Source organism: Aotus nancymaae, unplaced genomic scaffold (assembly GCF_030222135.1).
Source record: "Aotus nancymaae isolate 86718 unplaced genomic scaffold, 86718_ANA_hifiasm-v0.15.2.pri h1tg000003l, whole genome shotgun sequence".
NCBI lineage: Eukaryota > Metazoa > Chordata > Mammalia > Primates > Aotidae > Aotus > Aotus nancymaae.
The window spans coordinates 63,230,301-63,244,129 of record NW_026988414.1 but is presented as its reverse complement, the minus strand read 5'-3'; the positions used below and the strand labels follow the sequence as shown (position 1 = coordinate 63,244,129).

General features: G+C 34.8%; 1 protein-coding gene across 32 annotated transcripts in view; it reads right to left on the bottom strand.

Annotated features, from left to right (window-relative positions):
* PTPRD (protein tyrosine phosphatase receptor type D) overlaps nt 1–13,829 on the bottom strand; it is a 1,411,192-nt gene that overhangs the window by 83,203 nt on the left and 1,314,160 nt on the right. For all 32 annotated transcript variants that reach the window (XM_064381700.1, XM_064381675.1, XM_064381734.1 and 29 more), the window contains one exon: nt 1,952–2,075. In XM_064381700.1, coding sequence (XP_064237770.1) covers nt 1,952–2,075 — 124 coding nt within the window. The remainder of the gene's footprint in view (nt 1–1,951; nt 2,076–13,829) is intronic.

The following is a 13,829-nucleotide window of genomic DNA, read 5'->3' as shown; positions in this document are numbered from 1 at the left end:
TTACTTCTATAATTTGTCTTGCTTTGGCTAATAAAAAAAGATTTTTTTCTACTATTTGTGACTCAGTTTTTTATTTATTATGGGGATGATTTAAGAGACTTGAAACCAAAAAAAAAAAAAAAACCTATTATTTTCACACTTTAAAATGGAAAACATATAAATGTAAGGTAATCATCCACAAATATTAATTACAGTTTTTAAACAGAATTTGAAAAGAAGCAATTACTCCCTTGACATTATTATGCCTGATCTAGTATTGGTAAAATTTTAATAAATTTAAATCACTGTTTTCAGTGTGGAAAAAGGCTAACTCTTGAACACCTAGTATCTTTGGGTGCCTAAAAAAGGGACTGTAGTATTTTCCACCATCCAAAGTAAATTTATTATGAGAATTTTACTAAATATATCTATGAGAAACAATGCCACATTGAGGTAGGGAGGGCCACACGTATAGGACTGTTCAAATGCTGAAAGATAGTTTTTCTTCCCAAAAAACTGGAAACAAATGTATTAATAGCCTATGGTGCTTACTGAGAAAGCTTTTAAGCAGTTTCACTTTCAAATAAATTTTGGACATTGAAGAAGCAGGTAGGAGACATGGTCAGATTTATAAAATAAAGCAGTGGTCATCAGAGATTTCAGAAGCAGAAAAAAGGGAAAGGTATTCGAATAACTACAGATAAACATGTTTCAACTGTAAAGTCCTTAACAGAATTGGGTCTGAAGCTAGTATAATTTGCTTCATAGAACATCTTCAAGAATGTAAACAGTGAAGCTTCAAGTATGAAGAGGCCATAAAACTCTTCTGGGCACCAATGAGGGTGAGCACGGTATGGGACAAGGGTGACCCAGGTTGGCTGTTGAAACACAGGGAAAGATTTAAGTGGCTTCCTCAACTATTTTCTAAGGACTTTTCAATCCAATGTGCTACTATAGCCAGAAAAACGAATGAAATACTGTGTGTTGAACATGAACTTCTAGTTGTTTTCATATGCCATGCAAATGGGATTTATCATTGGAAACAGGTGAATGGAAACTACCCGCTTCATGAATTTTTAATGAAGCTGGATAGATATGAGGAGTAACCATCATCTTTTAGGAACAATTGTTCCCTCTGGAACATACTCCTTACTGCAATTCTAAGAGACAGATTACCGAGCAGTCCACAAATTAGATAAATTAGACATTTCCAATCTACTTAATTTATATTAATTACCACATTACCAACTCTGAACTTTTACACAGTCCCCAGTGGATATCCAGATTTATTTACAAACAAACAACCATTTAGTTTATGGGCCTCTTCTGACAATCACCTGTCCATTCATAACAACCAACAACCATCAGTAAAATGGGCAACCTCAAGTTGCTTCCCATATAAAACATCAACTACATTATCAAATCTTTAATCTAAGGTAAAGGCAAGAAGGTAATGAGAGATCCATTTCTGTCATATAGTGTCAGGGCTACTGTGTGCCTATGTATAATATATTTGTGTGAGAAAGAAAAAGTAGGAAAAAACTATCTTTGAATTTTAATTACTTTTTGTTTTTTTTGAGATGGAGTCTTGCTCGGTCACCAGGCTGGGGCTGGAGTGCAGTGACGTGATCTCAGTTCACCACAACTCCACTTCCCGGGTTTGAGCAATTCTCCTGCCTCAGCCTCCTGAATAGCTGGGATTACAGGCACCCACCACCACGTCTGGCTACTTTCTGTGTTTTTAGTAGAGACGGGATTTCACTATGTTGGCCAGGCTAGTCTCGAACTCCTGACCTCAGGAGATCCACTGGCTTCAGCCTCCCAAAGTGCAGGAATTATAGGCATGAGTCACCAGGCATGGCCACTCTAATTCCTTTCACAGATGGTTAATAACTTCACTAAAACAATATTCTCAGTGCACATACTCAAATCCATAAAAATAAAGGTATCACTAATGTCTGCATTTCCTTACCTTCTATAGCTGACAGGAGAACCCGGGAATGATCATATGCGATCACATTCGCATATCTATTCTTTGGTTTGTTTACTTCCAAGTTTGAATGCTCCCATGTGAACTGCTGGCCAGGGTCAATTGACTTTAAAAGAAAAACAACACATACACACAAAATCAATACTGAAAAACACCAGATTACAGGCATTTATCACAAGTAATAAACATGATTTAAAAGGAAAATTCTGAAGCCATACTTCATCAAGATGATCCTAACTGTGAAGCTGAACACTAATATAACCAGCATAACAAAAAATGATTAATCGTAGCAGAAACAGTGATAGTCACCAACATTGATTCAAATGAAAAAAGAAATCAATATAGATGTTCCGTTACTATTGGAAAGGCACGTTCTTATTTTTTACTTTTCCATTTCCCTCTCTCCTGCTGTACTTTACAAGTTATCTTGGTTCAATAGTCCTTCCGGTTCTGTAAACCTTATTTTATATTGATCATTCTTCCCTATTCTTTCCTCTCTGGACCTAAGCTGAGTCTTTAAGTTGACTGGTCTTTCACTGGCTTCAATGGACACAGGCTTTACTGTTCATTCATGCTCACAAATTAACGGCTACTTAAGGTTTTGTCTGTTTCTCTGTAACGTAGTACGACCAGTATTACAAGGCAAATTGTACGATTCCAATAGTTAATACGCACAGTAAAGAAGGGAGGTCAGTTAAATTTAATTCTCATCTTAGATTAATAACATTTAACTCAGTACAGACAAATTGTTTTTCTATTTATGATATCTTTTCTATTTATCATTATCTGTTATTATGTTTATAATTTGCTTTTTATAAATATTAGTTCTTTTTCTGATTTTATGCCTTTCTTTGATGGTATAGTTCAACCAAAATTATTCAACAATCTAAAATAAATATCTCACAGATATAAAGTATGTAATTAAAAAATATTTAAGTAGAATCCTTATTTCAAGACTAAATTCAGGTTTGATCACATAACTCTAGAGGACTCAAATTTCCTGAAACGTTATGGAAATCAAAATACTTTTTCTTTCATCATAGGATACTGATACCTTTCAAGATTTATAATTTCACTGATATATGGAAACACAAGTTCATTAATTATACAAACATAATTTCAAATAATCAAAATCAAGATTTCAAGAATGATGATAAAACAGGTTTATACCCAGATAATTTTTTTTTTAAAAGTAAAGATACTGTATTATGCTAACAGAATGTTTAGTGGTTATTTTTGATGTTGGGTATTTTCAATGCCCTTATGTATGTATGTAGAAGTTGAGAGTAAAACATATCCAACAGCTATCAAAATATTAAAGACATGCACACTTTCTGTCAAAAGGCAGAGAATTCAGCATAACAGTAAAACTCACAAGTGTAAAGAGTCAAGTCTGTTAGTAGACTTGAATAGCCTCCAAACATTCTAAAATTCTCAGCAGTATAGATTTCAGCCTCTAAATTTACTAAAGATTATTAAACTGTTTTCCTTTCTTAGCCTGTGTTAATCTATATATGAAATAGTCACTGAACAGTATTCAGGAAAATATTGATAATTACCCATACCTTAGAGTCTGAAAAGCAATGTAACTAAAGGGCTTTGTAGTTTGCTCTTCCAGGGAAATTTTTCATCTCCCTTGCAGAATTTAATTCTACCCAAGCATCCTATGAGCCAAAGGTACTGAAGCATTCAGATACCCTGATGGAAGCCTTCAAGTCAACCTTGAACCATGTCCACACAGAGCAGTTCCACTCAGTGACAAAGGCCTGCCTTAAAAACCTCTCAAATTTGCAACCTCATTGCTACTTTCTGCATCCAGAACATTGGTATCTGTTGTCTGACTGAAATCCCTTCTCTACTCTCTTATTCCAATCCACTCTTCATAGTGCTGCCAAAGTTGTCTTTCTAAAATATAGCTCCGGACAGGTTAGCTCCCTGTTTAATAACTTCCACTGTCTCTGTGTGACCTACAGCCTAAATTCTAAATTCCTACCTATGCAGCTTTTGTCATCTTTGCATCTATACTATACCTGGCTCAGTAAATGGTTCAACAGGTGTTATTTAAGCAAATGCATAGAATTGATGAATAAATGTTTTTGAGAAAAGTTCATAAAGAGAAATCACAGAGTAATTCCTCTGTATAACATGGGAGTTAGAGAACAAATTATGGAAACTTCGTTGTACAGTATCCAAAATTACAATACTTAACATCTATTATCATATGGCTAAGTGATTAAGTATGTGATCATGAAATTATAACTACCACTGGTATTCCACTTTGTACTGATGAACATTATTGGATACATAAGCTTCTTACACATCGTTTAAACATCCCAAGAAGCTACTAAGCTCACTGATATATGTACAGTGCTTTTGGTAGAAGATACTACTCCCTCTTATATCCTTGTTTTACTTAGACTAAGATCACCCACAGATGTATAAGACGGCATGCATTTACTTATAGTAATGAAATTGAATCTATTAACTGAAAGACACTGTTAACTCATGTCCATTTCCACTCTTGCCACATGTTTTCAGCCTTCTGTAGGACTTATTTCATACCTACATTGAAGACTTTAAAAAGTAATAGAAACATGAGTTGTGTGCCCCATATGTTAGATAATATGCTTAGGTTTAAAGTGTGGCCCATGAGATGAAGACCAACAAATAACAGGATAATTACAATAATATGTGCTAGGTCATTATGCTTTATATGAAGAATTCTGCTTAATTTTCACAATTGTTGTGAGGTAGGTATTGTTTTTTCCATTTGGCAGGTGAGAAAATTAAAGATTAGTTATTCTTACAGAGGGCCTTCTTCATGACAGGCTCTGTGACACTTGGTATTTAAGTAATTTGGCTAAGCTTACATGACTAGATTCATACAGTTACCCTCAAACCCAGGTCTGTGTGATTCCAAAGCTCCGCTGATAATTAACAGCCAGTAATGATTAAGCCATGATGCTACTTAACGATCCAGAATGCCACTGCAAAAGGAAAAAGCTCAACTTATGAAACACACCTACACATCACTATCCTTTGTCTCACCAGTCCAAATGGCATTTCTTCCCAACTTATCATCCTGTGTCATTCTGGGGCAATTACATAAGAAATCAAGTTTTAAAAATGAGGCTGGCTTCACAGGGGTGATAAAACAGATGGGATGCAGCTTACATTTATACTCGTTTTACATGGATCAAACAAACATTGATTAAATAATGCTGACTTGTCTTTGTGCAACACAGCATTCATCCATCTGTATCTATCTGTCTGACTGAACGTTTAATAAAACACAACACAGGTCATTATTTTTGGAGCTTGTCAGAATGCTGAGAGCAGTAAACTCAGTAAAGAATAATAACAACTGAAAGTAGGTGAGGTATACTAAGATTTTTTATATTTCAAAAAATACATAAAACTGGTTGAGGAAAATCAAATTTCAATTATCCATGTCAATAAGACAAAGATATCACAGATAATAAGTAAGACCCTAATTTCTGGTGACGAACACAGCTGCTTTGCCTCTCTGTTCTCAAGCTTCTCTTACTGCTGTCCTCTTAAGAGTGAAACAGCCAAAACGAAGAAAGAATAATGTAGACCTTGAGGAATATAAAAGTTGACTTTCACTTCACCCTGTATTTTTGGTCAGTTCACCCTGACAATGAATGCATCTTTTTCTACTGTAAAATTAAGCTGAGATTATCCCAATATTAATTATTCAAAACAATTTGAAATAAGTACCTTTGTTCCTAATGGACTCAATTCCTTCCTTTGATTCTGCTGCTGTTAGTGTCTGGTTTTCCTGAGCTTGACTCATAGTTATGTCTATCCAGCTCTGTCTACCCAGATACTCTTCTGTGGGATCCCCTTGCCTTCCCAGCACTCAATCTGAAGTTTTACCTTCCCGAGCTGAAATCCTGGCCAGGCTTTCTTCATTCTCCATTGTGGAGAATTTTGCAAGTTAGAAATAAAGTAAGCTAGATTTATTCAACTAAAAGTTGATTAAAACACTTTTATATACGATATGAAATTCGTAAATTATCACAGGATTCACAAACAAAAATGCTACTTCATCGTATTAACTTTTGTGTCTCCAACCAATCAAAAAGCACCTTGAAAAACAGACACTGAATGAACCCTGTATAGCACCTAAAATTTTGCCAACAAGCCAAACCAATTTGCACTACTTCCCTGCCTGCACATGGGGCACTAGGCTCCTCCTCCCCACCGCAGCTTTTCACTGGATCTTTCTAATGCTAACAATAGATCTTCTACTCAAAGGCTTTGCTTACTCAGAAAAAGTGACCCAATAGAAGAAACAAAATCCTACCGTGAGTGATTTAAAGAAGAATGGGAAAGTCTCAAGCAGATACTTGCTAATATAAAATACTTTGCATGTATTTAGTCTTTAACTTGATGGTCTGAAAGTTCTAATCCTTTTTTTAAAATCAACCAGAACTTGGTCTCAAACTTGGTAATTGGAAAAATAAGCTATATATAGCAGATGGATTAGAGGTGTGCATTGTATTCTTGAGAAAAATTCAGAATTAAAATATAAATATTTATAGTAACTAATACCTAGATAACATTTACTATGTTTTCTTGTGCTTTGTACATACTAACTCATTTATCTTCTCAAAGACCCTAGAAGTAGTTGCCATTATGATTATGGTTCTGTAGATAAGGAAACTGAGGTATAGAGAAGTCAAGTAACTTTCTCAGGGTCAAACAGCTAGTAGGGAGAGAAGCCAGACTCGGAGTCCACACATTCTGGCCCTGGAAGCTGAGGGTTCAGCCACCATAAGACTCTTCCTCTCTAGTAAGTGTGTAACCTTCAAGGAATCTTAAAGGAATCCTGAATCTTCTCCTTGAAGATTCCTTGAAGGTTACATACTTACCTTTCAACTATTATCTTGAAACACAATGCACAGAAGGCTGGGAACAAAAATCTGTGTAGTACTGCTGAACTCTATTTGTAATTCTAAACCCCAAACAAGAGAGTGATCATAAATTTGCACATCAGATTACAGTCATCGAGTAAAATTATATCCTGATATGGGAGTAACCTTTCTCAGTAACGCTGAAGTCATTATCTTAAAGCAAAATCCTTTAATCATTCTGCAAAATTCAACCTTTTTACCCAAAAGAAAAATATAATTCAATATGGAAAACACCACACAACACTAGTTGCTCTGTGTTTCACTTTCCCTCATCCCACCAACAGAAAAACCTCAAAATATTCCCTTTAGAAACTCATCAAAGAGAAACCACAAAAAAAGATTCATCCTGTTTTTGTGTGTTTTTAAAACAACTAACAAAAATTTAATTATATAGAAGGACTAGACCAGTGACTTCACTAGTCAAACCATGAGTCAGACTAACCATTCTTTTTACAGGGAATTGAACTTTCAGTAACCTTAACTTCCAGAGAAACACTATCTTTTCACATAGCTCCCCATCAGTAGGCTCATTTGGTTCTTAACGTGGTTGGCTCTGAGATATTCTCAAGTCCTTTCTGAAGTTTAGTAAAGCAATCTACCATTGACTGTGTATTTCTGCAATTAAGCCTTTTAAAATTCTCACTCATTCATAGTCTTTCTCTTCTCTGTTTGAAAATGGTAAATTAATATATGCCCATTTGGAAAAGATCATGTTTGCATAGATAGGAAAGGCTATATTTTGCACAATTAGTAAAAGACTGCAATTGGCATAATGAATACTTTCTTCAAAGAGAAGAGCGTGAGTTCAGTTGAATCCTATGATGTTTTAGAAACTGAAATGTGAGGAAGGGGTAGAAAGTCGAGTGGTGAACAAAATCTGGAAGTCAGAGAACAGAGTGCTTGCTTTCTGGTTGCCCCTGATTAGCTATGGCGGGTCAGGTAACTTGGGTCTGTTTGCTCTGTGTTCCCTTTCCCTAATAATGTCATCCCAGTGTCAGGTGTGTGTCCTCATTTTCTCTTATCTCTTTTTATCCAATTAGTTATCAAATCTTACCAAGTTTCTTTCTGTAAGAGCACCTCTGATCTAGGCCACCATTAGAGTGAAGGACTGAAATAGAGACTTTTCAAGACTCTCAGTATTAACAAACGGATGGATGTGGGAGTGCCCCACCATCAGTAGCAGAAAAGATGTAGAAAATGTATTAACATACCACACTCACTGAAGACATCAAGAAGTGTTTCAGTCACATATTTTTGTACACAGTTAAAATTCTGGCTTCAGATAAGTGATAAAATGCATCAACTTTAGCTGTTGTCTAATGGTTTCATTTGAAATTGTGACTCTAACATACAATGTAACAAATATTTATAGAAAATTACTTAAAGCAATAACATATATTATTAGAATTGATACATAGGGAAGCAAAAAGGATAAAACATGCTCACAGTAAGTCATTCATTCATGGGAAGTGGGTAAATATTTGAGGCAAACTTTGATAAACAATTTATTCTAAATTATATCACGGTACTAAAGATGAGTTAGTTTATTTCACTGAGGATACCATTTACTCCCAGAAGTATATTAGAATTATCCTAATCTAACATGGATTAAAAACGATGACAAACAATAACAAGAAAAACAAAAATACTGAATTCTTTTTTAACTCAGTAGGGCAACATGATCTACTCTCTAGAATTCAGATTAGCTGTTTTATTATTTTAGGATGTGACTGTAGAAAAGAATACTTTTGGGAGACTGTTCCACATAAGAGTTCAATAAAGAACATAATACTTTAAGACTGAAGATTTAAAGAACTGTATTTTTTTACTATATACTTTTTTTGTGTGTATGTGGCAGGATCTTGACTCTGTCACCCAGGCTGGAATGCAGTGGCATGATCTCAGCTCACTGCAACCTCTGCCTCCCAGGTTCAAGCAAATCTCCTACCTCAGACTCTCAAGTAGATGGATTAACAGGCATGTGTCACCATGGTCTAATTCCTGAATTTTTAGTAGAGACAGGCTAGGCTGCTCTCAAACTCTTGACCTCAAGTGAACCACTTGCCTTGGCCTCCCAAAGCGATGGGATTACAGGCATGAGCCACCACATCCAGCACTATACACTGCTTTTTAATATGCCAAACATTTTCCTGAATATTACTAAATGCAGAAGAAAGACATTTCTAGTTTCCAAAGACAAGGTGATAAGATCAGTGATATATCTCAATCCTAAAGTTTTCATTTTTAGCTATTTATCTCCTATATCAAATAAAGTGAATAATAAGAAAGAGATGGACAGATTTATAGGTTATGTTCTTTTTTTTATTTCTTCACATCTTTGAATTCTATATAGTTGAATTTCTTAAGAAAAGAGCGTATCCTTGGAAATCACTTTACAAATACAATTAATTCACAGATTAGAATTTCTAATATTATTTGAAAAAGCAAAAAGTATTAAAGAATCTCCAGGCAGTCTGGGGCAAGAAAATGTTATTAGAAATTTATTAAACTTCTTTGTTAAATAGACAATGTGGTGTGAAATGGTAAAACTTAAATACAACGATTTATAAAAAGAAGTCACTTGATCTGCAAATCACTTATAGACTATGATATGTAATAATTAAAGAGGATCCTGGTGAGGCGGCATGTGCCGGTAATCTCACCTACTCTACTCAGGAGGCTGAGGCAGGAGGACTGCTTGAGCCCTGGAGTTTGAGTCCAGCCTGGGCCACATAGCAAGACCCCATCTCATCAAACAAAATATTAAAATAGGTTGTGCACACCCAGAAACATTAAAGAGTATGGCAACATTAAAGAGTATATGATTGAGTTTAGGTAACAGACAAAATTATCTAGCAAATACAATCAATGTGCAGTATTAAACTAAATAATTCACAGCTGCATTGTTTCTTTTCCATGGATAACAAGGTACCAGTTTTTGGCACCAAATTAACCAGATGAATGCTCTTTGTAAATTCTGACACATCTGTATAGATCCTAAAGTATTAAGTGTAAAGCACCTGATGCAAAGTTATCATTAGAAGAATGCTAGATGTTTTACCTTCTCTTCTCTCTACCCAGTGACTTGTATAAGAACATCCCTGATCAAAGACAGTCTTAGCCTCCAAGGAATGTCTGCTTTCTCCTTGATGCTAGCTGTGTCTTTTTTGATATTAAAGCATAAAACTGAGGCAACTGCCCAATTTATGCAAATAAATCTATTTCTGCTCTCCTACTTACCTTATAACATACATCCATCTATATAATTTGGAACCTGATTTACTTTTCTGGCAGAGATAACAAAAAACAGCACAGCCGCATATGTTTCTCACTTTTTGCATTTCATATGATAATAGAAACTTGACCATTTAGAAAACCCAGTACATAAGTAGATTCAAAAGAAAACAAATTATGAATGAATAGCTTGGTTTCACGGTTGTTGTGTGACTGTTATTACAACATCATTTAAGAAACACTATAAGGAAAATTGTTAAGATAAATCATCATCTTCATTTTATAAAGTCAGATTAGTTTAAGTGATAACAGTAATTCTTTTAATCAAATATGAAAATGTCTAAGCTAATTTTAAACATACTGTTTTTCTTCCTATTATTTTTACTTTGCATCCTAAACATAGATGTATTACGGCCCTTCATCATTGCTTTGCTTGTCATTTAACACAAAGTTTCTTTACTAAGTCTTTGTTTCTTTTTCCATATTTAGTTTCAGATGGGGGTGAGGGGAACAGATGAATTTCTACATAAATACACTTTTCTTAATGTTCAGTCAATGCGTTTCAAATGTCATTTTCTCATTTAGAAAGAGATAAAAATTCTACATCCAAAATCAAATAAGAAAGAGTAATGTTTTCTCCCATTCTGTGTCAGAACACAGAAAATTCCAAATAATCACTTCAAAAACTCCTGTACCCTCTTTCATACCAAATGTATTTAGTATAACTCTCTGACTGAAGAACATGACTAGACACATGTGCCCTTTGGGCACAGTATATATTCGAACAACCCCATGCCATTAATATTATCAGTCCTTGCAGGTAAGGTAGCAATATACCAAACTAAATATAGGCTTCCAATTAAAGAAGACACACAGAATGATCATTACTACTTATAACCATGGTGCTCAAGTGCCTTAGAAAGTATTTACAACCTAAAATGTCATGTATATTTATCTCTTACACGTGATAAACTAGAAAGGTTAGAATAAATTAACACAATCTAGAATTTTAAGAGTTTAGTATCTTTCTAAACTAAAAGATTACTTTCAAAGACAAGTTTTTAAAAAATGTATATTAGTTTTATATTGTAAAATTAGAGACTATTCTAAGTTAAATATTAGGAAAAAAAATCAGTGCATTGATGATTTTATACATTAGACCTCTGGAAATAACGGAATCACTTGAGAACACTGCTATGGGGTTGTGATTTAACTGATATTGTACATTCTGTGTTTAGTATATAGTGAATTTTAAAATGTATTTGTGGAATGAATAGCTAAGATGCATTATAGGCAAGATACACAGCAACTATTACTTTTGCCTTAGAATCTCGGAAATAGTTAAGAAAATTTCCCTTCCAAAGGTGTGATAAAACAAATACACATTAAAATAGACCAGAGATATAAAAAATAATTTTAAGCAGAAATGGCTCCCAACTCAAAAGTGGCTGCAACCTAATTCATAAAAGCCATCTCTGACTTTCGTTTATTTGAAATTCATTCTAAGCTATCACCTGTGACAGCCTTTTATACTCTGTTTTCCAACTTTTACATATCTACTTACTATTTGGAAGTAACACATAATGGCTACTTGACAATGACAGTTCTGTATAGACCATATGACCCAATTTTCTGATAGCAGTATAGGTTTATACAATTAGCTGGCCATTTTAATACAATAGTTGTTTTTGTTTTTTGATTTGTTTGAACAGTTGTGCTTCCCAAAGATCTCAAAGCCACTTATGTTGGGAGTTGTAGGGAGAATGGAAGGACTGTGATCAGATGGAAGAATAAATACTCCAGAATAGAACTCTAAAATAGGCTGAGTTTCAGTTAGGTAGTCCCTACACCCCAGTTCTAAGCTATTATCACAGCATAGTTATTTATAGGACCCTTTCTCACTCTCAAAGTGTCCCAGTATGGGCAAGAAATTATATGGCCATCCCAAGGTACAGCTGGTCCTACCTAACTTCCTCATATTCACATCTATATCCAGGCAAGCTTCATGACAGTGTCATAACCATCAGAGTCAGGTGTGTACATGTAGGTGGGGGGAGGAAGGGACGGAGGGATGGAGGGAGGGAGGGACAGAAGGAGGGAGGGAGAGAGAAAGGGAGGGAGAGAGAGAGAGAAACAGAGACAGACACAGATATCAGTCTCTGCTAAAAACTAAGTCCACTTACAGACTCTATCACATGAATAGATGGGTGGGAAAAAGTAAAGATAAATTTCTGCAATGCAATACCTATCTCCAATTATCTAACACTGTTGATACAGCAATGAGATATTGAATCCAGAATGAGAGAATGTAGTTGACTTTACCATGATTCACCCTCATTCAGCTTACCTATGGCGCTGCACAGAAAAGAGAAAAAGGAAGAAAGCAGAGAATGTGTTTCTCAGCACACATTTACTGTGCTCTGTAATAAACCAACAATTTAGCCCATTCAGATAACTGCTTTATCTTTGTCCTAAGGCGGCATTGGAGATGGAAGGAAAGTTCAGTATATAAGCTGTCTGGATTCGTATTCAATTGTGATTGCATATGTATTCAATTATGATCAAAGTAAATGAACTAATTTTACACACTGATAATACATTCTATAGACACAACTTTTAATCTTGTGTATCACATATAATTTATAATATTTAAGGCTGTGATTGAAATATTAAATGTAATTAGGTCATCATTTCTTTTTTCTTTTCAGTGCTTTGGAAATAAAACCATAGAGTTATTCTATTGCTTGAGTATTAAACAATTCAACTATGATACATCTTCAAATGTAATATATTCTAAACATTATAACATATATCAGCATGTCTTTTAAAAATCTGTGCATTAACATATCCAAAAAAAAAAATGCATGTCGGTCAGTAGGAAAGTAAGGCACAGACACGTAGACAATGGAGGGCCAGGGAGGATGATGACCCTGAAAATCTGGTCCTCTCAGAATGATGGTAGCTATCACACAGCTTAATTACATGGTCACTCAGATCACTCAACTCGTGAAAGTGAGCTTTCCAGAAAACAGATCTCCTTCAAGTTTCAGAACTAAGGATCAAGTTGTAAAGTGACCGTATCAAGGTACTCTCAAGGACTGGAGGCCTGTCTTGGGATCAATTTGCCTTCTCTACCTGGCTCAAGTCACACCCCTGTGTACTTTCTCCAAAAATTAAGCCAGTCTTTCATTCATCCATTACCTGGTAGACTTCAGACATACTGTCAGATACTAAACTCTGCCAAAAAGCCTTGAAAGTGAAAAAAATCTTTCCCCTGGGCACAGGTATAGGACATGTATAGAATCATTTAAAATAACTTTGAAAAGCATGGAAATAGCTTTAATATAAGAGCAGATGGTATGAAAAAGTATGAAGCTATTAAAATGGTTATGTATCTAGTGGCATGGAAAGATAAAACAGTACTTTTCTTAAAATATATACATATATATACATACACACTGCATACATATATGAATACACACATATAAAAACCTGGAATGCTATATACCAATGCTATCAGCAGTTATCTCTGAGCTGTGATAAATGACAATTATTTTGTTTCCTTATGTTTACTATCTATGTTCTTCAATTTTTCCATTTGTGAGCACTATACTACTTTCTAGGAAGAGAGAATAAAGAGAGTTGCAAAACACTTTTCGTAACTGACATGTGACTTTGTCTTGTCA